The sequence below is a fragment of the Egretta garzetta genome, unplaced genomic scaffold, assembly GCF_000687185.1.
Source record: "Egretta garzetta isolate BGI_Z169 unplaced genomic scaffold, ASM68718v1 scaffold372, whole genome shotgun sequence".
Taxonomy (NCBI): domain Eukaryota; kingdom Metazoa; phylum Chordata; class Aves; order Pelecaniformes; family Ardeidae; genus Egretta; species Egretta garzetta.
The window spans coordinates 413,415-438,720 of NW_009258889.1; the positions used below are offsets into that span (position 1 = coordinate 413,415).

Sequence of the window (25,306 nt, forward strand, 5' to 3'; positions counted from 1 at the left end):
GAGTAATCCCACAAAATACTTCATTCTTCATTGAGGAATTTTGTTTTTTGAATGCTTGGATCTTCAGATAAATCACGAAAGACTTCATTAGGCACGTGATTCGGGAGAACTACGAAGAAACCCGACCAGAGGGGTGCCCCTTCCGACTCCAACAGGGTTCTGACAGCAAATGGCAACGGCAGCACGGCACCAAATACAGGGGTCGGGGAAATATTTAGCCTTTAGATTTCTTTCAATTTTGCTTAGTATAGCCCAGAGCCCCTTTTTAGGGTTTGGGAGGGGAGGGGGTATTCCCTTTGTTTCTGTGCTTTTACTTGATTTTTAGGTTTTTAGGGTCTCTTTTTAGCTTTTTTCCTCACAGGTATGGTTACAATTACATACGTAGCTTTCACAAGAATCTGCTTCTGGAGACCTGAAATGTCATCTTTACTTTCCCCAGGGTCCTTTACACCTTACTTCAACGTGATTTAAGCGACTTCTAATAACTTCATGCCTGAATGAGAAGGGATTTCAGGTACAGCACAACACCAGCCCAAAGCCTCAAAAATCAAGCTGGGGGGGGCGATCCCTAATTTCCATAAATACCTGGGCCTATTTATATAGGTGCTTTGCCAGGCTACTTCCTTGCTGTGTGCTAGGACACCCTTTGCAGAGAGGCTGGAAAAAGAGCTAGGTGTGCTGCTCTCATGGTTTGATACTCTGCTTGAGGATGCCCGGGCAACTGCAACGTGGAGGGTGACGCAGGAATTTGCATGGACTACAGTACATTTTCATAACCAAAACTTTCTGTCAATAAACCTGTTACGTGGTACCATTTAACTGTAAAGAAAGCTTCCACAAGAAGAGCTTTTCCCCCATTTCTATCCAAAATGTGAAGTATTTGGCATATCTCGAAACTATTGTCTCTTCCATCAGTTTATCAACAGACTACTCAGGGTGCTTCGCTATCTAGCATGCAAGCATAACAGAAACATGATTTATATTGTATTTTGTGCAGATACGAGACGCCTCTTCCTAAGAGCTAGGAGGCTGGCTGAATCAGTTCACCAGTAGCTCAGCTAGAGGAGATGGTGGGACACTGTCTTGTGGTTTTGGTTTTTTTGAGAGGAGATGAGTTTCTGTCGTGAACTATCTATTTATACCAGCTCAGAGCCCACTGATTTTCACCCCGGTTGTTTTTGCATTCCAGACACATTCCTGTACTCCCCAGTAATAACTTTTAGCCTGAGGGAAGTTTGAAATGTAATCAGCTAGTTATTAGCACAAAGTCTGAGGATGTTTTTGTAAAGGATGAAGAAATCAAATATGGGATGTGAACTGATGGAGGAGCTGGTTGTTGGGGGCTTGCTTTGGCAGGAAGCAGGCTGTCAGGTTTGGTCCAAATGCAGAGAATAATAACAGATGATTTCTGAAACATTCAAACCTTGGAACAACAGAAATGCTGATTTTTATCCACATCTGTTTTATGTCACTTGAAAGACTTCTTCTTGCTTGTCAGCCGGTGGTGGTAGTATCGCCTTTGGTCCTAAGCTAGGTTTGACTATCAGCACTGGGCAAAGACTTGTTGGTCTTTGTATGAGGATGAACTCATTCCAAACACAGTAACAAACCAAAGGAACATGTCAACGGACTTGCGTTTGGAGAACGTTTATTTAACTTTGTTATTTAATGTCATTCACGCTAGGTAGATTTAGTGACATGACTTAATGATGATCAAGCAGATCTGTTGAGTAACAAGTGACAAATCTCAATATTCATTTCATCAGACAGTTTACCATTCGGATGCATGAAAGAATTTGTTACATATGTTCTGTATGTTATGGGCGTGTTTCATCTAAGTTATGATTAATCTATGCTGTTATATTGTTTGATGAAGTACACGTTGTTAAACTGGGTGGTGGTCCAGCATTTGAATGCACAGGACCAGAGGTAGGGTGGTTTCACTCTTGGCACGAGGTACCTATTTGCACTAACGCCCCCTGACCCAGGCGTTTGGCTCCTGTATGCTGGGAGCTTTGAGTGATGGGATGAAAATGCTCAACAGCTACTCATGTGACAGAAAGTTTGTTCTCTGTCCTTGTAGTTGGGGGGGGTCATCGCTCTTCTTGCCCGTCATGTCATTTTCTAGTAATAAGAGACGCAGTGTACTCCATTGGACAGTGATATAATGGGAGAGGGCAGTAGGAGATGTCCTCAAAGATCCCTTGTTATGGTGGTTTTCAACGTGTTCTGGTTTGCAGACTCCTGTGAGTCTGGGTGCTCTGGCACGCTTAGAGACTCGAAGCTAGCTCTCAGCAGGCCCGTTCTCCTTGGTTTTTGTTCACAGACCCCTAACAAATGCTCCAGAAATTCAGAGTCTAAGGATCACAGCCTGAAAACAACTGGAAGTCGAATCAGCTGTTGGCCAAGACTCTTCCAGTGGAGAGGTTGGCTGTGTCTTTCTCATCAGCTTAACTAGCCAAGAGCACGGCACCCTTCGTGCGAGGTGGCAAGTGCAACCAGCCATCGTGTCCTTGAGGGTCTGCTCCATGTGTAGCAACACATGGTCGGCCTCCACAGTGGGTTTAGTGCCGTGTCCTGGGTAAAAGGGATCCGTGTTGGGGATCTGATCGGGAGTCCAAAATGGCGGCTGTGATGTGAAGAGGAAGGGGACAGTTAAAGTGTCGTGTCAGGACTAGAGGTTGTCTGAATGTTGTACGTGGAGGAAATGGAAGGAATTTCAGAAACGTTTTGGCTGTGTGAATAAACATAGTTCTGGGAATATTTCCTTTTTAGCTTTGTTTTGTGACTTTCAAATTCTTTTTATTTTGGGGAGGGATTGTTTGTTTATGTAAGTTACTTAAGGAGGGGAAATAAACTGTCTGAAAAGATGATACTCTGCTTGGGGGAGGGACAACACTCAGTAGCTGTTCTCAGCAGTGGCTCTCAAATTAATCTTTCTTTTGTGCTAGAAACACCGCAAATACTCTGTGGCCGAAGTTTGCCAATTAAATTAAAAATACAGCTGTATAGCGATGTGTATGTACATGGTGCCTGCACTTAGGGATTTCTTCTTCACCGCCTTAGCAGTGTTTATGCTACTGCTATATATTGTTATGCAGAAGTGCCTCCTGCAGCGGTTTTATTTGCATTAGTTTTGTTTTTCAGCACTGAATTAGTAACCATTTAAAACTGTCAACCACATGTAAACAAGTGGTGCATAAGTTATGAATAACAACTTACCTGGAATTACAACTGCCGGTTTGTATTGCACAAGGCACGACGCTGGGGGAATTGTGAAATGACTGAATTCGGTAGTGCAACATCATTTCTATTTATCTGGTTCCTTGTAGCCCATTTGAATAAATATCTTGATGCTCGCACGATTCCCACAGCCGCCGATCCTGGGAGGGGGATTGCTGGATTGCCGTCTTGTTGAAATACGCTGGCTCCGCTCCAGCCATTCTACCCACGTGGTGAGCAATGTTTTTGCAGGCTCTGTAGAAGCTGTGCTTGCTCGCTACGTAGCTCTTCGGTTCTGACCAAAGAGCAACAGAGCTTGGATGAAGGGGGAAATCAGTATTAACTGATTTAACAGTAATAAAACATATTTAACAAATACTTGATCCAAACAGTAATTCTTCAGTCTCTGCTGGTAGGCTCTGATGACAGGTGAAAAAATTGTTATCTTTTTCTTTACTTTGAAAATTTGATACAGAGACGTGATTTAAAAAATTAGTATTCTCTTGCTTTTAAAGCAGGGATTATCTATGATATGCAAATCAATTCTTTTGATTTGGTCTCTTAAGGACAAATCTTTTATTTTCTCTCAGCATGACTTAGGCTAATCAAGTTAATGAAGTGTTATTCAAGGTAATGTCAGAGAATGTACTGCGGTAAAATATCACAAAACATTCTCGTTGTCTGGATAATATTTCTGTCTCATTCTTTTCAATTAAGTATTCAGGGTTACTGGCAGAGTGCAGGGGTCATCTTTGCAGAGATGCCCCAGTGCAAATAAATAGGCGTGGAGGAAAGCTGGCCAGAGTTTGTAGGGAAGTTCGATGGAGCAGCAGAACCAGTGGTATGCGTCTCCTAAAGCCCTGCCATACCTTCTCAAATAACTGCTCTGATTTAGTTACTGCTTTCTGTAACAGGGAGGGGTGGCGAGGAATGCACGTGGGTGTCCGATGCTGAGGAAGGGTTAAACGAGCAGGGTCGTTCTTAGCAGTATGTGAGGGATATTTGGAAACATATGAGTTGGTTTTCTTATACGTGGTCACAAAGATGTCTGAGATGATACATTTTCATTTTGACTTAAGTGAAAACGTGGGTGCTTGCTGTGTGTTTTCAATATTGTTTTCATCAGTTGCATGGAAAAAAAAAAAAAAGTTGAAAACTGTGGGTGACAGTATGATGTCTGGTTTTTACTTTACCTTTTAACCATCAGGCTGTTTAACAGTGACCAAGCAAAAAAAATTCCACGTGCAGAGCCCACCAGCTCATAGTAGGTTTGCCTGTGCTTCTTAATTGATTTGGGTTTACTTGCCTGCAAGTCCGTAGAGAGCAGTGCAGCTGCAGGGCTCGGCACGAGGGCATAATCAGGCTGTAGGATTGCCCTGGCTTAAATAAAATGCTGATTTAGCATGTCGAATCCAGACTACCTGCGTTATGCAAGAGGGAAAGAATTTGCCTGATTGTAGTCCTGTCAACACAAAGAGATTGCACCGGCATAACAAAATAGACTTCTAAAGTCTTGTTTAAATTGGTGCGTGCTCTCGTCTGGATTCTATTAAAAAAACGTTAGTACCGAGAGCCACAATAGCTCACTCTGTTACCAAGGGCCGGAGCAGGCTCCGGTTGCATCAGACTATTGTTTTTTTTATTGGAATCCTTTTGTGCATCCCGCACGCTTGCTATTCATCATTTCCAAAACATCAATCGAAAAGATAGGTGGCATCTTCTGGGCCCGAGTGAAATTTTCCTGGGTGGGATTTCTAATAAACTTCTAACCGCTTTCAATCTGGCCATGCCTTTTTAGTTTAAAATGAATAAATTCCCATTCCTGAGAGCCTAGAGCTGACAAAACTTTCACTTGGAGCCTCTCTCTTGTCAACTTTATTAAATTCCGCCTGTGTTTAGCAGAGGCTGGTACGGCCATCTGTAGTTCCTGAGCTATGCCAGCCAGTATGTGGGCAGGAGAAAATTTAATATATAGGATGTCTTTCTGGAATGCTCGTGGCTTTGTATAATTGTCCTATCTAGAGGAGTGGAATTTTTCTTGAAAAAATCCTCATCTATCCATAGATCTCTGCATTATAATGCTGTTGTTTCAAAAGATTGTTTGGAGTCCTTGCCTTGGAGATATCCCCCGTGCGGTTTTCCGATCGCTTGTTTCCCTCCCACAGTAAAATGTAGTTTAAAGTTGGAAACACTTTTTTGTTTATAATAAAAGGAAGTTTTGGAAGTATATGCTACATATCCCCAAAGGATCGTTGCACTCTTTGAGCAATCTGGAAAGTCAGAACTTCCCACGTGTGCAAATTCACCAGGGAAATGGTGGCTGCTGCCTGGCTGAAAGCTTGGATTGACGACCCTATACGGGAAGCTACTCCCAGAGCCTTCCTCCGTCATCTTGCTGCCTTCCATGCCGGTATCGTGGCCTGGCCACTAGCAGTAATTTAATATAAGTACAGGGATGCACCTAATGTGAGTGCGTTACGGAGGAGCTCCTGGGTCTTGATATGTGGTCCTGCATTTGATAAAATGGAAGGCTAGGGAGAAGTTAAGGTTGGTTAGCCATCTGGGTTTGAACTTTGAGGTACTTTCTTCTGAATTACAAAGGGGGAAAAAAAACCCCCAAACCCACATTTGCACCCTAAACAAGAAACTGGAAGAAGATGTCTCTCTTTAATGTCTTCAAAAGACTTGGAGTGTTGTGACCTTATCATTTCTCTTAAAGAACAGAGCCGCTAGCATGCCGAAACAGGCATGGTGTATATCTAAAATGTATTTACATCTGCTTTCCATCACTGCAGCCATGCAAAGCAGGCTGCGTCTCTCCATACCACAGCTCACCATTCACCGTGGGCGTAGTAGCGGGCAGGGCAGTGCTTGAGAGTGGCTTTGCTGGGGCTGAGATCGCTCCGGTTTCGTCCCTGCTGCAAAGCGCCCCTTTTGCCCCTCTGAGGTTTCTTCAGCTCTGGTACCTCCTTCGTAATCCAGCCAGTGAAGCAAATGTTGAATTTCTAATTCATAGTTAGATTCAATTTTTAATTAATTATTCTTTAGGCATAATTTTCCGAAAATGTATTCTGTGATAGGAAAATTATAATTTTTGAAGAAGTTTGAACCCCCGAAAAGCCATGCCCCTGCGTAGCTGGGTTGAGTCTTGTTTTGGCAGCTGCATTGTTCAAAAATTTCATTTTTCTCTCATCACCCTTATTCCTTCCCAGCTGTTCAAGTGAACAGAGGACAAAGGTTCATCAATAAATGTGAAAAATAATGCAAGTAAGGTAATAGCAGATGCTTTTCCATGCTTTTCCATGCATGTAATTTCACCGTGGAACTTGTTTTCACAAAGGTATTACAGAGACCAAGGCTGCGGGAGGGTTTACAGGAGTAAGGAGTGTGAGTGAAAGCCAGACCGGTTCATCCCAAATATCCTAGAGCTGGAGCTAGGCCCTCTTTTTGCTTTAAAAGTAGGAGCATCATACATCTCTTAGGTTTTGCAAGGAATCCTTCGGACAGAGATAAGCTTTTATCTGCACCACGTTACTAAATTTGCTGGACTTCAAGCTTCTCTTGTGGAGCACACTGTTTCTGACTGAAAAATCCCAGGCTTGCCTTTTTAACTCAAACCTACTTTTCTTTCCTATCAAGGTGTCAAACTGTGAGCTGTAGTGAGTAACAAAGGAGTTGAAAGCCAAGAGCGATTCCGGGGAACGGGCTCATCTGCTGCAGTCAGTGGCATGCAGTGGAGCAGAAAGTAAATAAGGGCAGTTGTAAACCCCAGGATAGGGATCAGTTTTGCTCGTCATTCCATCTTTCATTTTGCCAGTAGAGTTTAAAAATAGATATGTAAAGATATTCCTGAGGCAACAGTGGTACCTAGACCTGTTTGAGCTGCGTGTCTGTGCCTAAGCCTTTTTCTCCCCTGTGTTGTTTGGTGTCGTCCCCCCCCGAGGTAAGAAGAAGATAAAAGAGAGCGAAGGGGGGATAGACCAGCAGCCTGCAACTTTATCTCTGCAGTTTAGCTATAAATGTAGATTGTGGGTCCGGGTAGAGGGTTCCCCCCTTCACTGGCAGATGTTGAATACCAAAATTACACATATGTTGTCCATCAGCATTTTCCAAAGCCACTGTTGTCTCTTGGCTGATCAAAAATAAGCCTTTTTCTAAACAAGAGAGGCATAAGAAAAACAGTGGTTTTCCACAACACAGAAGATGCCTCTGATTTCTCTGGCTCTTTGCAATTCTTCTTTGGAGATTATGAAGATAGGTTTGGGTTTGGGGAGTTTCTTTTGTGTTTCCAGCCTATAACGTTCTGTTTCTTATTATCATTGTTTCTGCTTTCCAGAGACCTGAGATAACAAGTTGGCTCATAAATTCCCTTTCTAGTTTTAGCCACAGGAAATGCTGTTCCATACATTCAAAGTGCTTTTCCAGGTAGGCTGATTTGTTAGAATCGAGGTGTTTTGGGTTACGTGCTTTTATTTACCCTGAGCTGGAAGTGGTTTCTATGGATTAGAGGGTGGAACTTGCTTCATTGGAAATGCAGCTTTGCAGGTTGGAGAAAATTACTTTCATTTTTTGTAAAGTCATCCAATGTCATCTTGCACAGTCCTGCAGCGTGAGTGACAGAAAATGCCTAGGGGTATAAAGGACAGTTTCCAGCTATATTGCTGAAATATCTGGACGTTGAAAGCTGAAATTCCCAACTACAGTAGGACAATTCTTAAGAGTGTGTAGGGAGGTTTTAGATTGTATTTAATAATATTGAAGCGTTCATTAAACCACTGTGATGTGTGATGTTGCACACAAACCATACATCACGCAGAAGCAGTAGCAATTTGTAAGTGTTTTGTTTAGGGCTTATAAGAATTAACGTAAAAGTCTTCCTCAGTTGCGTGGGAAGAAGTCTGCTGGCTCTGCAGGGACCAGATCGCTTCCAGGCACGAAGACGACCAGAGGAAGGCACTGGGCAGTGCAGGACACCTCTGCCTGTGGTCTCCTGCAAGGAGCAAGCCCTGCGGCCGTCAGTCCTCGCAGCACTGACAGCTCCTGCTGCGTTGGAGAGATCCGGTCATGTCCTGAGGGAGAGGGGCCGGTCTGTCGGGCGGCCCCGAGTACCTGGAGGAAGGATGGGAAGAGAGATGCTGTGTCTGGATGAGAAGTAATTCTCAGTGATGTTGGGGAAGTTGTCTAAAAGTATAATAAAGTAAATGTGCGATTGCAATGTGGTTATTGTGAGAAACTATGGACTAGGGTATTGTTTTCCTGTTTAGTTTATCTGGGAAGGTGGTGGAAAAGTGAAGGTCTGGAAAAAGTAAAAATGAGGAACCATGAGTTTGTAGTCAGAAGCGAGCAAAAGCAGCGCCCCGTGGGTGTGTGTGGGGTGGGAGCTGTTGCAGCCATGCAGCTGGAGTAAAGATTAAACATAAAGACAAACTATCGAGTTAAGTACTCCTTCCTTTCTGATCTTTCCTGAGGAGTGAGGGGGAACAGCACTTTCTTAGATGCCATGTCTGGTGGTGTTTGAACACAACTGCTGGTAGTTCCTTCAGGAAATCAGATAACCTCCGTTTGGCACAGCCCGTCGGGCGCAGCTGGCAAGCTGGCCTAGGCAAGCGTTTCCACCCTTGGAACATCTGGTAAACTTGCTGGAAAAGCCGCTCCTCTTGCAGTTAAAGATCAGGCTAACGACTCGGCATCCTGGGCATGGTGCCTCCCAGGGAACCTGTAAGGTTCTGCCCTGGAAGCTCTGCGCTCTTCTCTGTTCAGCATGGGCAAGCAGCCTCTTTGCACAGCCTTTGGTGCTGCACAGTCCCACGAGTTTTGGGCTGCTTCAGAGGTACAAGCAGAAAATTATTAATTTATTTTTAATTATTATAATTTTTTTCCCAGTTGCTGAAATCCTTGATGGCGATTTTTCTCTCTAGGTGATCTAATTACAATGCAGCGGCTTGCTTGAAATTAAAAATGTACCTATAGGCCTTTACGTGCCTAAATTTCTGAAAACCAAAAGGCTCAAGTTGAGCTGCAAAGTCAGAGCAACTCCAGCGAGTTGCGACGCAGAATTATTGCTAGTGCATGGCTTTTCTGCTCTCACCACTGTGACAGTTCAGTCAACCGAGAGATGTTTTGCAGGGACATTGCAACCCCTTTGATCATCCAGTCTGTATTTGCCAGGTGCTGGTGCCCAGGTAAGGACATCCCTCTGAGCTTTTGCTTCTCTCTTCTATTCTTGTGTACACAAGTTCTTTAGTCAATAAATTATTAGAAGCTTCAAGTTGAAAAATTCTCTGAAGTTATTTCTTAAGTGTAACGATCTTTTGCCAAATTAAGGTTGTAAAATAGGAAAAAGAAATATAAGTAACAACCCCTGTTTACATTTAAAGTTGCAGATTTCTCGGCACCGCATTCAGCTTGGTTACTGGGTACCTCTGGACTTTAAATTTCTTATTCGCCCGTCTTCACATTTGCTCTCTAGTGAAATAAAGTGAAAGTTTCTGTCCTTCAGCTTCTAATATTTATGTATTTTGAGCAGCATTTCACGTTCTAGTTGCGTATTGCGGGCAGCTGATCCTTTGAGCGGTGGAGCACCTTACCAGTACGTGTCGGTGTTGCTGAGCTGTGCCCTCGGGCCCGCGGGGTCGGTGGCCTTGCTTCACTTTTGCTGGTTCTGAGGTTCCTTGTGGGGTAAAGTACCAGTTCCCCGTTCAGTGGATGGGAGCGTTGTGCTGGGGGAGAGGAAGAGGCTTGCGTGAACCCTCTGTGCAAGAGCGGGTCCAACAAGGTGAGCAAATAGTCCCCATAAATACAGACTTGGCAACTATTGAATTTTAAGAATGCGCCTATTTGCTACTGAAAATCATCTTTAGATTCAAGCAACGACTTGGACCCAAAGGATACTAAAGCTCCTGGAATGATGTATTATTTCTTGCGTAAACATTAGGCTAGGTTAGTACCTGCAAAATTATTTCAGCTTTGACAAAGAAAAAAAAGCAACGTGGAAAAGTTAGAGAGAAGCCAAAAAGTAACTGCAATTAGAAGTAGTAAATACATTTCTGGTCTTTTTATTATTATTATTTTTGTTATTTTCCTGTCATATTACATTCAATAATTTGCAGTTAATAATTTATTTTACAGAGCAAGTCAGAATCTAATGAAATTGTATAGCAGCATATTTTATTGTATGAGGAAACCTATCTGTAGGTCTCTGTTTCCTTTCCCTGGAGTGGCAGTGGCTGAATACCAGTATTTTCACTCCCAGATTTTTGGCAAAGTGCAAAGATGATGTCTTTAAAAGGCGTGGAGAAAACTTTTTATTGTCTTTCTAAAAAGAGAAGGCAAGGGCTGAGCGATTGCAGGGAAGCATAACCCAAAAGTGAGTTACCACCCAGCAGTTCAGAAAGAAGCTAAAGCCGGTCCTGAGTCGCTTTCCTTATGACCTGGCTATACCACTGCTAGTTCCTTGTATCGGAGTTATATAAAATGAGTTATTAAACTATTGAAAGGTAATAGCTAACATGGTTCATCATGGCAGGCTGCCGCAGGCGATGAAAATGGCTTCCTAGCTGGAAAGTAATTCTTGCTCTCGCGTGGGAGTGACAGTCGCCGTGGTTCTCACGATGAAGCAGCTTTCACGCAAATTCTAATTTTGTGAGGTAAGATACTGCAAAAGTAGAGGGTTGTGAAAACAGAGCTCGATTCTATAGATTTACACTTAATTATTTGGAAAGAGATGTGATTGAACGATTAAGGTATGTAGACTCTAAGGGAAGTGATGGAAAGAGAACAGTGAAGGAGCAGCATTAATATAAAGGCAAAAGAGGACATAATCACTACAATTTGGGTTTTATCACCTCAATGCAAGGGATATGACTCTCCTTACAGAACAGAGGGCTGTATACTGGGAAGAGGTTATTTCGAAAAGAAGGTCACCTGTTAGTAAAACGCTGTTTCCCTGTACTGCAACTAAAAAGCCAAAGCGATTCACAGAGGGAGGAACAGGGCTATATAATAAGTGTGGGATTATATTTTTAGGAAATGAATCAGTAAGACCATGACTGAAATATTGCCATTGTTTTTTGGCGTCTCTTAGAATCAGCGCTGAAAAGGGTTTCAAAAGCATTTGGAGTTCGTTAGAGAGAGGCGTGAGAAGTGTGACACATGCAGTTTGCCAAAGAGAAAGTAATTTTCCTGTCTGCTGTCAATAGAAGGCTGAAAAGTTTCAATTCCATACAGGTGAAGCATCAAAAATTGAAACTTGAATCTTCTCTTACCAAGGAATTGCTTATCAGGAGTTGTATTAATCCCTCATCTCTGGAGATCTCCTGTAGGAGAAGGCATCCCATCTTCAGAAGATGCATGGAGGGATGCCCTCTACTTACGTAAAAATCAGATTAGATTGGCATAACAGCAACTTCTGTCTGAAGTCATGAGGATAAGTGAGCTGAAAGAAAGGAAGTAAATTAATTAAGGACTTGAAGGTCCAGAACATCTTTGCTCTCCCTTTCCTCATTCCTTCCCAGCAAGTGACTTCCCACCAGTTACCTGAGACAGGTTTTTCTCTGCAAACACAGCTATGGTCGAGGATGGCAGGGTCGCTCCAGCTGGACCCATCTCTGCATAACCCAGCGGCGGGCAGGGTGCAGGCAGGGAGGCAGGGCTTGGGCAGGGACCCCCAGTCTGCCTGCCCCTGCCTGCGCCCATGTTTCCGAACATCCCAGTCGCTCTGCAGCGACTGGGTTTTCTCACGCTACCAAAAGCAGGTTGAAGGCTGGGATATATTTATACACAGCCTTATTTATACTTGTGTTTATTTTTGCGCATACAGAAAATAATTTGTATGTGAGTGCATGCATATGATTTTTTTTTTATTGTTATTGAGAGTATTTTTTAGTGTTTGGGATGGTTTTCTGTTTTTATAAGTTCACAGAAATGCCACTGATGAAAAGCTAACTGAAGGAGCCAAGTATAGAGATTTCCTAATGCTCCTAAAATTCAGTGTTAGTGGGACTAATGAACCCCCTGCAGCTCTATGGAGATCTCACCTGTTAACTGTTGTGTAAAAAAATACACTTTACAGATACTGCCATGTCAGTGTTCAAAATGGTTGGACTCATGAAACAACTCTGTTGGCTCAGCGTGCAGGAGCTGTTACTCTTTATAATGCTTACAGATTTTCAGAACTTGAAGACAAGCGAAGGAAATGGCTTGTGTTTCTCAAAGAGAAATGATGTCGCTCATTTTTTTTTTTTTCCCCCGGGGAAAAAATACACTTTACAGACACTGCCATGTCAATGTTCAAAATGGTTGGACTCATGAAACGACTCTGTTGGCTCAGCGTGCAGGAGCTGTTACTCTTTATAATGCTTACAGATTTTCAGAACTTGAAGACAAGCGAAGGAAATGGCTTGTGTTTCTCAAAGAGAAATGATGTCGCTCATTTTTTTTTTTTTCCCCCGGGGCAGAAAATACTACATACATTAGATTAACGTGCTGGGGGGTGGGTTGTTGTAGCCTGTTCCTCGTCTTTGCTTCCAAGACCCATCTCTGGAAAAAGCAGAAATGCGCTGCAGGATAAAGCCTGCCAGAGTACAGATTTGCTATCAGGCAGTTTGAGGTTGTCTTATTTTTCAGCATTTATTTTGAATAAATCTGGGGGGAAGGGAGCGAGTGTGATATTGAGAACGACAGGAGGGGAAGAAAGGACGGGCTTTGCCTTTATAAAATGGCACTATAAGCATCTCATGGCGCTTTCTTCATGGCCACGTCTTGAGTTACGTCGTTGCGCAGCAACACATGCCAAAAATTGCACCGTGTTTGCTGGCTTTGACATAAAATAGCAGCTCTTCCGTTGTTGGCTTATTCATTTAATCTTGTTGCGTTACCTAATTGATTTAAATGTGCTGCAGGGTGGCGTGAATGGTTTTCACTCCCCACGCCGTTTGTATGGAAAATGACAGTGTGTCGGTTACACTAATTCATCGGAGATGTAGAAGGAGGAAGAATGCTGTTCTCCTATAAGACATTTGAGTTACATCGATACAGTTCTACTGAATTAACGACCCCTTTTTTTATACCGAAATATTTCAGACTGAATGTGGGAGTTGCTTTGTGAAGTGTCACAGAGTTGCAAGGAATACTAAAGCAAAGCGAATTTTCCAATCGTAAGGATTTAATAACAAACAAAGTATTAGGTAGGCAATGTAGGCAAAGTTAGTGAAGTTCTGTAAAGCTGGAAGATTTTTACGCCTCCTAATTTTCCAAAACTTTCCCAAAATAACCTTTTTTTCAGACCCCTGACCTTGCATTCAGCGCTAGGAGTAGCCCTGCTGACTTCTTGCTAAACGCGTGCTGTGATTCTGCAGGACGTCGGCTTTTCTTTGTCCAATTTCAAATCGCCCGTTTTGAGGAGCGCTCCTTGTTGAGCAGACGTGGCGGGGCTGGGGAGCACGAGGAGGTAACACAGAGGTTTTTATAGTCGGTTCTCGGTGCCAAGCCCCAGCCATTTTAAACTACTTTCAACCCAGCAGCTAAAGCCTGTGGGACAAAGCGGGTGGCAGTGGCTGTCGGTGCAGAGCGGGGCGATGGTGACCCTGGGCTGCTGGGTTTGCCATGGATGGGGAGGACGAGGGGTGGAGCGGGGCCGAGGAGCCGCAGCACGCTGCTTTTTCAGGTTGGGGCGAGGGTGGGTTCTGCTTTCCCAAATGCGTTTTCAATTACTGGCATGCCATAGCCTTTTCCCCTTTTCCTTGGTGAGGAGCTCAAACCGGAGATAATTTTACTGTATGCAACAGATCAGCGAAATAATTCTGCTACGCGGCACAGTAGGACATAAAAAGTGCCTTTTCAAAGATACAGAAAACAAAGAAAATATGGTTGTTTAGGAAAAAATAGAGGAATAATAGGAGTGGTAAAATGATCACGTTGCTTTAAGGTAGCTTTTAAAAACAAAGGAGTAGCAAGCTTAATGCTCTATCTAGCTTTTACCACGGTAAACATGTAATTGTAAGCGGATTGTGGTGAATTCCTTAAATGACAACCCCCATCGAGTTGCGAGGAGACAGCCCTACATCTGGACGCCAGCAGCCGCTCGGGATTTTATTAAACGGCACTGCCAAATAAAACCCAAGCGCTACTATAAGCAATATAAAAATAAAGATTGGCTTATAGTGTAACATCTCGAGTGGGAGAGCGCGTGCTCCGGGGCTCGCAGAGGCTGTGAGAACACGGGAGCTTTCCCAGCAGCTCTCGAACCCGAGGTTGAAATGGTCGATACAGATACGGGTTTCTGCATGGGTTGTAGAAGTGGTTGGGAGCTTAAGTTCCGAGTGGAATAAACAGAGAAGCTGCAAAACTGCTGTTGGGATGTCTAACTTATTTTTATTGGAAAGGTTAGAGACAAAGTACTGTCTGTGCTACGTATGATTAGAGACCCCAAAAAAAATCTCTATGATTAGAGACCCCAAAAAAGGTTTGTAGAATATGGTTTTCTGTCTGTAAAGGTGGTTATGAGAGAATGACCACATCACAGGAACAGAAACCTGCCCTCTTCCACGGGCTGCAACTTGACATAGTTATTTCCAGTTTTCAGCCTACAGACAGAGGCAATCGAGTGCAATCGATGGCGGTGACAGTCATGTGTCTGGCTGTATCGGAAAAAGGGAGGGGGGTGATGCACAGCTGACCCAGATACAAAACCAGCAGCCATCCCGTGAGCGAGAGGTCGGCCGCAGAATCACACGGGACGGCAGTCTCCAGTACCGCAAAACAACGAGTGCTTTCCAGTTCTGTGAGCTGATGACCTCCACGCTTTTCGGAGCACGGCAGTGCCCTTCCTTGCCGAGTGGGAGATCTCCCATACAGTGGCAATAAAATTAAGTCATTTGAATTCGGAAAGCAGCATGATTGGTAGCTCCTCCTTAGTCTTTGTGCCTAGAAATAACCCAGAACATCGTAACGCAAAGTTTCAAGGAAGTAGAATAAGCGATATTCTAAATAAAATTCAGTTCTTTTATTTTTTGAACAGGTTTTTGATACAGCTCAGCTTGATGCAGCATGGTATTTACCAGCCTGGCCTTTAATATTGAATCTGCTTTCCAATTATGCTTCAATTCATACAACAGTTGCAGAGAGCGTGTGTGGGCGTACGTGTGAGAGGGAGAGATTGATTTTGTTCTTTAAAAATGTGAAGTCTGCACTAACTATGAAAACCCATCAGAATTTCTAGCACTTAAGCGCCATTTCCTTTCTCAATGTGCTACCAGCATCAAGCCATCTTCATGACATCTCCCTGACAAAGGGAGAGCGCAAGTGGAGGAATACATGCTGATGTTTCAGAAGTAGAATATTAACACAGATCCCACTGAAAAACAGGCTGCAAATCCTTTCCAGAAGTAAAGAGTTAATGCGAGACCCCAAATTACAACTTGGAAGCGAATACATAAGGTCTTAGCTCTATTCCTCGGAAGTACATGAGTGCAAATGGAGTAAAGAAAGTAGGCACCAGCCCTGGCTGCTGCTGTGAGTTAGAGCAGCCTCTTGTGTCTGGGACAGCAGATGCTGGGCAGTCCTAATTGCCACCACTTTACACAGAGTATCTTTATATTCCTGGTGGTTGTTCCCCACCGTTGTGGTTTTTTTTTGTGTGCTGTATTCCCGAGCCTTGATAGCACTTTGACAGTTACTGGATTTCATATCTGAGACGTCCAAAGGAGAGTTATTTTTGTCTTCCTGCGGTTCTGAATGTTCGTTTCTTTTCTCTGTAGGTTTGAAGACCTATCTGATCTCTGGTCAGAAGGTGAAGGAGCCCCACTGCAGCTGCTCGCAAGCATTGCTCCCTGGTTTGGAGGCCGGAGAGGGAGCCAGGATACAGGGAGCATCGCCAGCTGAGAACGCCGGTGACTTGACAAAGACTCTCAAACACACGGAAAAACCTAAGGTGAGTATGAAAGCCAAGCAGCATATATCTCAAACCGTACAAACCAGGGAGAGACGTGTGGATGGGGAAGCCTTACAGGTTTGTTTATGCACTGCTTTATATATTTGTGTATCTATGTATGTATACATGTGTGTGTATACACACATACAGTGACAAAACATAGTCTGAGGGATGAAAAAATTTACAAAGCAAAACGCCTCGCCAATTGACAAGGAATCCCCAAAGTAAGGTGATGCCTTTTAAAGGTGGTTTCAAATCGGTTTGGGTTTTTTGAGAGATATATATATATATTTCAGGACTGAGAGGTCAATGCTGCTTTTTCAATGGTCTTGATTTTATGGGGGAATAAAGAATATGCTTTAAGCAGCTACTGTAACTTCTATGATTTTCTGCTTTTGCTGCACCCTGCTTCTGCTGTTCCTCTGTCATGCAGGTCGTGTACCTGTGAACCTTCTCATATGAGTATATAACAGACACCTCCACAAAAAGAAAACGGGATTGTTTGTGTGGAGGAAGAAAATGCTCTGGTAGGCTACGACATTGTGTTTTATCTGCTTGCTCTAGAAACCTATATCTAGAACTGAGGGTGATGATTTGTATGGATTCAGCTTAGAGAAATGATGACATTTTGTTATGTTCACACCTCTCGCAAGATCTCTTGACAAGGAAATCTGTGAAACAATGTGTATTGCTTCGAAGCTTTGCTGTTACTCTCCACCTTCCAGCTCAGAACAGATTTCCCAGACAAACAGATGTCTATTCTCTGTTTTCATTTCTGCTGAGAGTTCCTCGTCCTGGGTTGCCTGAACTGGGCACGAATGTCAGAACCATCAGCGGTCATCTACAGGTCAATGTCCTCAGACTGCAGTGTGCTTAGTCCTGAGAGGGTCTCCTCAACACAGGTCTGAGATTTAGCTGACAGAGTTGTCAGGGAGGGGGCTGTGACTTTCATGCTGCTCCATTTTTGCTGCTTGTGTGTTTGTGGTCTGGGTTAGGAGAGCAGGAGTCGGGCACGTTTACCCTGCCGCTGTGCCAGGTTTTAAGTTTTGGAATAAACCCACTGGACTGCAAGTAAGATGAGCTTGGAAAGCTGGCCCAAAGATACGGTCCAAAGTTAAGTGAACTCCTTACAGAGCAAGCCAGGGCTGGTTTACTACAGAAGGTAGCTGCAGCCATCTTTATCCCTCCCTAAAATACGCACTGTGTGCGGTTTGACTTGCATCCAAGTTGCCGGTGATACTTTTTTACTCCTTCTTTCGTGTAAGAAAGAATGTGTTTGGCATCCCTCAGGCACCAGCTTTCCAGCTCTCCCTTGTCTTTCAGTGAAGGTACTAGCAAATACAGTAGGAAAATACAGTGGGTGTCTGTACAAAGAAGCCTGTCTGTGCTGCCCAGTGCAAGGCCATGCAGAGGTATGGATGTGACAGTAAGGGGTAGAAACTCCTTTATTTCAAGTAGCGAAGGAAGAAGAACCTACCAAGTGGAGCAGTGTTGCTGAGCTGCCTGTCCGTGGAGCAGAAGGGAGAGAGGAGAGATTAAAGCAGTAAAATTAAGGCTGCTGTTCTGAGAGAAAGCAAGGATGCCTCGTTAATGTCAGACAGCACAGTAAAGCTGTAACTGGAAGACCATGAAACTACAGCGAACTACAGGACCGACCTGTCTGCAGCTAGGATTTGATAAAAATTGTTATGTTTTAACTTGTGGTACGTGCTGTTAAAATGACTTGAGTCCAGAATGAAATCTGTTGTTAAGGCTCGGCTATGGTATGTGTTTTCTAAAACATGGGGTGACTTAACTCTGCAAAAGCGTCGATACAGATGCACTGCTATTCCTGAAGAGCCAGTATGCAATGTGGAGGCATGCTGCTGGCCCACGAGGTTTTGTTTACTGCCTAGTCGCTGATTTTCTGCTCGGGGACCGTCTTGGCTGGGTGTTAATTGCTATTTAAATGCTGAATGATGGTCTGCACAGTGCAAAAGTGGCTCTCCAAATAAGTGAAGGAGAGGCTAAAAGAAGCTGCTTCAAAAGAGCATCTGGGACAAGTGCCAGCTCAGTTTCAGCCTTCTTGGATACCCTGTCTACCGTTGTGCTAAAGCTACTGCATCAAGCTTATGCTTACAGGTACCTGGTTTTATTCATCACCCTGAGCACTGCAGGTCCGGCCAGTGATTTCCTAAGCGGCTGCGCAAGTCTTTGAAAATAGTGGGCTCCAAAATACGCTGATGCGGGAGTGAATTTTGAATGACCCCAAAGTCAGCTTTCCCTGCGGTCTGATAAGCATCCGTATAATGCATGCCACAAACCCTGTCAGAATGCGTACAGCATAGTGATGAAGCAGTCGTGTGAATGCTGAGCACTTATTTCAAAACGTGGTCTGCAACTGTAGTCGCAGCACGGGAGCGCAAGGCGTACTTGCTTCTCACAGCATGGCTAGGTACAGGTCCTCCAAAGCACGCTTTCGTGTGTAGGTGGGCACCAGCCTTCTCTCTGCTGGGAGCGATTGTGGACTGAGAAGGCTGGGTCAAGCTTTCAAGGAATGTTTAATTTGCCAGCCATGCTAGAGTAGGTCTTACAGTGTTAAATAAATAAATATGTATGTATATTAAAAGATCCCCACAAAGTGCAATTTAATCGCAGGTCACGGACAGTTTTTTGGAAAGGAGTGGGTTTCTTTTTTACAGTGGTTTGCTTTTTTTCTTTTTAAAGCCTGCAGCTTGCTGGTAGGGTCTGGAGATAATAATTTGCAAAAGAATCATGACTTACATGCCAACTGTTTTAAATACAAAGCTGTAAACAGTGTCAGTGTAGGAGGAGATGACTCCAGCTCTGCAGAAGAGACTAAGTAGGAGGGGCAGAATTACAGGCAAGTAGAAATACTTTTGTTTTAAAGGGAATAAGTGGCCATGTTGGATGCAAAGGATGACTTTCACATTTGGGGCTTGAACGGATGTTCTAGCAGACAAGATCTGTTAAGCAAAGTCCGGAAGGAGAATGCAACAGTAATTGATCCATGAAAGGAATTGTATTTCCTCCTCTCTTCCAGTGCATCTTTAGTTCATTTGATTGCAAACCTTGTTGCAGTTCGGATATCAATAAAACACATGTACGTAATTAAAATGGTGAAGATAGAGGCTAACAACTATAAGTAAATCTATAATAGCAGCTGATTTTTTTGAATGAAAACACTGTAACTTGCTTAACCGGTTCTGGTATTTGTTTATTCTCCCTATCATGTTTTATAAAATCCCTTTCTTGACTGGGAATCATAAGCTGTTGTAAAAACGTTTTAATCATCTGTTGGTATGAAAACAAAAAGTACTTCTGCTTGCCTTGGTGTTTGCTGAAAGTGCATTAACGTATTATTCATCGTGGTGAGGTCATGCTCGCACTGAGCTTGTGCGAATGCCTGCAGTGGAGAAGGAAGTTAATGATACTGCCTTGAGCACATGGGTAAGTCAGATGACCCTCTGCCTCTTCTCAAAAGGTTGGGCTTCTTTTCTGGGATTCTTGTCTTCTGGTTTAACCCCAGGAGCTAAGTGTTTGAGGTGACCTTGCTGATTTATTAGCAAGATCAAACGGGGAGTGTTTTATTTATTGATGGTATTTGTTTTTGCTAACTAGCTAGTGCTCTAGGAGCGTAGGAGGCTTGTTAGCCCATCATCATGTTAGTTTTTGAAGTCATCTAATATTGCCTTCCACAGAGTGGCCAAGGCAATAATGATATTTAATCCTAGATTATTTTTAAACAAAACCATTTAAAAACCAACTTGGGAGTTTCTTCAGGTATGCTGGTATTTGTTCAGACTGTACAGGTTCAGAACTGGATGTAACTTGCTTATCTGATGCCAGATTAGGAAACTCAGAGTAATTTCAGTGCCCCGACCCGGATCATGCTCCTGAGGAGCAGCAGATATGATGGTCTGCTGGCTGCTAAGAAGGCTCAGAGTCTTCGTGAAAGCCTTTGAGAGGCTTTGTTGAGTGATTTGGTGGATCAGCAGTCACAGGCAGAGCGGGCTGGGAGAAATGCCACACCGAAACAACCTGAAAATTGAAGGTGCCGCATTATTCAATTTCAGGTGTGACACCAGAGATGGAAAATTCAGTTCTGAAAAGACATAGACACTGGGCTCTGAAGTAGGGAGTGAACCTGAAGGCAGTTGGCATTGTGTTTTTGGACCAGGAGAACAATACACTACAGAGGCCTGAACCAGTCCCTCCCGAGTCCAGAACAGAGAAAATGGATGTGGGGTGTTGAGCTTGGGACAAAAGGCTCAGGTTGCTCATTGGAAAACTTACCATGATGTTCAGTGGATCACCTACCTCCATTGAGTATAGTGTGCTGAATTTAGCACACTGTTCCCCGTGACTGGTGTCTCTGTATCCGTTAGTAGACTTCTGGCAAGCGTGGCCACCTCCAGAGCAGAGGAATCACCTGTAGGGATCAGGCACAGGGTCCCTCTGCAGCACCCTGCCTGTATGTGGCCAGGACCAGGGAAAAGTATGAAGACCTTGCAAGATACAGCTATGGGGTTAATTCCCCTTAAGATCACATTTTAACTCTAAGGGGTTAAGGTTGTTTTAAAAGGTGAAGTGTGACATTTTAGGTTGCTTCCAAAATGCATAACCTGCAACTATTACAAGTCCTGATGGTTTCGCTTTCCTTGTTTGCTGTGACACTTGCTGGGTGTTTGGCTTCAACGATGTACGACGGCTCCGCTCTACTGCCTTAGATGAAAAAGTACTTCTCTTTATCAGTTTCAGATTTGGTGCTTTCCATTGCTTTTCCATTTCAGAATGCATCACGGTGTTTCGTGCTTTTTTTGAATTTTGCTGCATTTTTTGCGAAGTCTTCACTCCTAATGGCATTCAGATCCTTCTGCAGGCAGTTTTTAAACAAGAAAATTGCACTTCTCTCACTAAAGAGTATTTTGTTCTTCTTGGGGAGGTCCTTTGCTAATATGCAGCCATCGCAGGATATCTGTGATCTTACACTAGTAAAGCTTTTCTGGATTAGATTTAGCTTCAGTAAACAGAAAATCTGTGATTTATTTTTGAAATGGTGCATTCTGTTCCAGTCAAATTTTGCTCCCTGCTTCCCATTCTGTAGCTTTTTTTATCTTTTCACCATGCCGCAAGTATACAAGTGGACCAAATTATAAATTGCATAATACTACGAGGACACCAGAATGTTCCTGGCTAAATTTTTTTTGTCTCATTGCAGCCTTGCCCTTCATGTAGTACCACCCTTGCTCCCCACTGCGATGTCAGCATAGATGAAGGAGCTATCCAAAATGGTTGTCAGGATGAGCATAAAAACAGTACGAAGGTAATTTAAGTATTTATCGTATTATCCCTTCTTTTCCCTTATTTCTTTGCTTCAGTTAGCTTTCTCATTTTTGTATTGCTGTTCCTTTATTCAAGCTCTTAAGCAGCAGAACCAGTTCTGATTTTGAGCAGCTGTATTCTAAAATTCAGTTGTATGCGCCCAGTTTGATACCAAGAAGGGACTAAAATTTGGACTCTAAAAATCTAAACTAAAATTTAAATGTTGTTGAGGCTACCCAAAGAAAGAGGCACGAGCAGCAGTACCACGCTCTCCATCCCTTACACCAGGTGGCCGTGTGTCACCTAGCCGCAATTTACACTTATGTCTTGCCAATGGCTTTTGCATTCTAGCTCTGAGCTAAGACAGAGTCGTCCCCGCTCACGTGCACAGCTGAAATTTGCAGCATCTAAGTCAGTTCGCATCCTTTTTTTTGACGGACAAAGACAGCATCTTGCATGTTCAGCATGCTGCTGCTGCCAAGATTGCTTTCCTTACCCGTTGCTTAGATATCCTCACCAAAGCTGCCTCCTTCCTCTACAATACCAGGCGATGCCTATTTGTCGTCTCGTTTGTGGCCTTCGTAGCCTTGCTGCTCTGCCTGTCGCCTCTTGCTCCTTCCTGAAAATTAAGCTCCTGCCTAAATGCAGACTGAATACCAGCGCTCATCACCTGGTTGTTATATTTTCAAATAAGTTTCATGCTTTCCTTTGTTGGGGAGAATCATTTTACAAACACATTCGGAGATAGCTGTCTTGGTTTATTTCTTCACATCTGTCTTTCCAACTCGTCTCGCATACAGAGCTAATGGAGAAACTTGCCAGCATTTATTCTACTGATGAGCTACTAACATTAATCTGTGTTTGTCTCTCTGCTCTCTGCCTGTATTTGACCTGTTGTCTCCTATGCTGAAATTATGAGCTGAGAAGCAGGGACTGCCTTACTGTACTGGACTAAAATGGTTTGTAACACAGTAGACCATGTTCTTTGCCAGGGTTCCTAGGAAACAGCTTAAGAAATAAATAAAATAATAATCTCTTCAGCTTTGAGGGAGATAGAGCAGAGTAGCCAGCAAGTACTGGTCTTGGAACAGCATGAGATCTTTCAGACAGAAAACACTGTGGGAGATGTGCCCAGGCTGCCAAGATGGTATGCGTGAGATGCTTCTTCCCCAGGCTGCCTCTGCCCACGTGCCAGGGATCTCCAAGAACCGACTGCAAACAGAGATTTTCCTTAGGTACCAACGACCTCTTGTCATACGTTGTCTTCATCAGACATTTGTTGCTAAGTCAAAAACTGGACCAGTTAAGTGGCTACTGGGATGCCTGTTTAACTGAAAGCTTAAAGAACAGCTACACGCACAAAGTTGCTATGGGATTTGATTTCCAAATCTTCTCTGCAGTCTCAGCTTTCTTGGGAAGCAGAGCTGTAAGCTCCCTCGACCCATCTCTGGAGCCTGTACCCTTCCCATGCCACGTCGCTGTGCCTGGCCCTGCAGCATTCACGTCCCCTGTCTTTAGGGAATGTTAATGATGTTAACGGTGTCCTTGGACCTTTGTGGGTCTCTTGATGAAACTGTCGTGTGGTACATCAAATCTCCGAGTACTCAAAAAAACCTGCACAGCCTGTTGCTATCAGAAACCACAGTAACATTGGAGCTAACAACATTTAATCAATAGGGATTTTTCTCCTTCCACACAAGCAGTTTCACACTCTAATCCCCTCCTGTTAAGATTAACAGAGTGGAGACAGCACAGGAAAACCTTGAGCTGACTGAAGGGAAGAATTTTCTTAGGGATTTGAGCCTTTGCCAAGGAGCTAAAGAGAAAAGGCCAAGAGAAGTCCATGCTGACCTTCTCTGAAAGAGCAGAAATTTTCGCTGCATTCTTCAGATGAACTTGAAGAACAGACAAGGAAAGCAAACAGTGCGCAGGAGTCCCTATCTTTATTTGAGCTGCTCATAGCAAAAATTGTGTTCTCTTGGTTACTGCTTTTCAAGTAATTGACATCTGCAGGGGTGAGGAAAAGGAGAAAGATTCTTTACTGGAAAAACAAAAAATGGTGATAACTAAGGCCTTCATGTTTTTTTAGGCCTCAAGTTGTTCTGGGAAGTGCTCTGAGCAGATATAATCTTTAGTATAAATTACAAAAAACCCCCAAACAACGAAGACCCTTCACTTGTAGCAACTTGTTGGGCAGTTCTCGTTGGTTTGCCTTTGCTAGCACTCCTCACCTCCAAACCAGAGAGATTACTCCGGCACTGCGGTATGTCTTGTGCTCCCCAGCCGTGTCCCCTCTGGGTAGGCTAGATAACCTGTCAGGGTTGCAGGAGGACTTGCTCGGAAGCTGCTGAACGTTCTCCCTTAGGAAAGAAACTGGTGACCTTTTATGCAAGAAGTTCTCATGCTTCTGGCTTACCCGGCGAGTGCCCTTCTGTCGTACGCAAGCATCTATCCGGTCCAAGAGTTTTTGCTCTGCTTTTGCTGAGATATGTGTTGCTGAAATCACCTTTCTCTTCTGTTGATTACGTTCTTTAGCAACACATTGGCAGCATACCAAGGTAACTACCAAATTTCCTATTCTACTTTGTCAGCTGCTGTCACTGGGCTGTGAACACCTGCAAGCTGCCAAAACAACTGTTGTGAGTGGTAGAAGGGACTAGACTGGGAATCCTTTCATCTCCTGGCTCCCAGCACGCGGCTCTAGGGGCTCACACTTCCATCGGGGCAGCCCGCAGGGTGGGGATCCTGCGTCCCTCCCGGGCGGGAGGAAGAGGAAGCACAACCCACCTTCCTCCTGCTTTTCCTGTAGCTCTGGGGAAACATTCCAGCACACCTTGTTATGACTTTAGCTCTTGAGGTCTTGGCAGTGGTAGGGAGCCAAGCCCAAGTGCTTTCGGACTCTTCCCTGCAGAAGGTGACCCTGCTGCTCCATTAGTCTTGTATCCTGACTGCTTGTGTCTGCACCTTTAATTACACCTGCCTGTATTCACATGCCTCGTTTGCTTTACAGGATAGATACACAAGGAGGTTGAATTAATTTTGCATGGGCAGCCAGAAACCAGATACTTCTTAACTTTAACTAAGTTGATTTTGCAATCTAAGTAACATATTTCAGTGCATGGTTGGGGTGGTGATGATATTTATGGTATTTATTTATGGTCACTGTGGTGGCATCCAAGAATAGTCTTCTGGAGGAGCTTGTCACTGCTGTGCTGACTGCTGCACAGGCAGAAATGAAGAAACTTCTGTCGTGAGTGGGTTTCAGGATGAGGATAAATGATACGTGATAAATGATAAGACATGGAGGGGGGAGGTGAGCATTCAAATATGCCAAGTTTGATATATGTTTGCATTGGAAAATGATCCTGACTAACTGCAGTTCGTTTTCATTCTAACCATATTTAGTTGTCTCATTTTTTTGGAATTGCTTCAGTGCATATTGGTCTAGGTCAAAGAAAATGTAGAAGAAGGAACTTCAGGTTCCATGAAAATAGAATAATTTTTGGTTGAAAGTAATTTATGTTTTCAAATGAATGAAAGCAGAATTGATAATACTGTGTACCTAAGGCGGGTTGCAAGCTGGTGTTGAAATTTAAAAATGCTGCATTAATTACTAAAAAGGCAAAAGAAAACCAGAAAGAAGTATATCTTAGCCAGTGAAGAAAACGTAGTTTAATTCGTAGGGTAATTTTTTTGGTAGCATGATGAGAGGTACAGGAGGGCTGTTCCCACAGGTAGGAGAAAGGAGGAAGCTCTGTTTGGGAAAGCTGTACGGCTGTAGCGGTCAGTGGAAGGATCAGCAAGGGCTGGCAGAGTAAGTGGTCTCATGAC

At 43.7% G+C, this 25,306-nt stretch overlaps 1 protein-coding gene across 1 annotated transcript in view; it reads left to right on the top strand.

The window, feature by feature from the left end:
* The window catches only part of ADCY9 (adenylate cyclase 9), a 90,630-nt gene that overhangs the window by 32,738 nt on the left and 32,586 nt on the right, over nucleotides 1-25,306 (top strand). Inside the window, exons 3-4 of the mRNA XM_035889666.1 lie at nucleotides 15,978-16,150; nucleotides 21,372-21,476. Coding sequence (XP_035745559.1) covers nucleotides 15,978-16,150; nucleotides 21,372-21,476 — 278 coding nt within the window. The remainder of the gene's footprint in view (nucleotides 1-15,977; nucleotides 16,151-21,371; nucleotides 21,477-25,306) is intronic.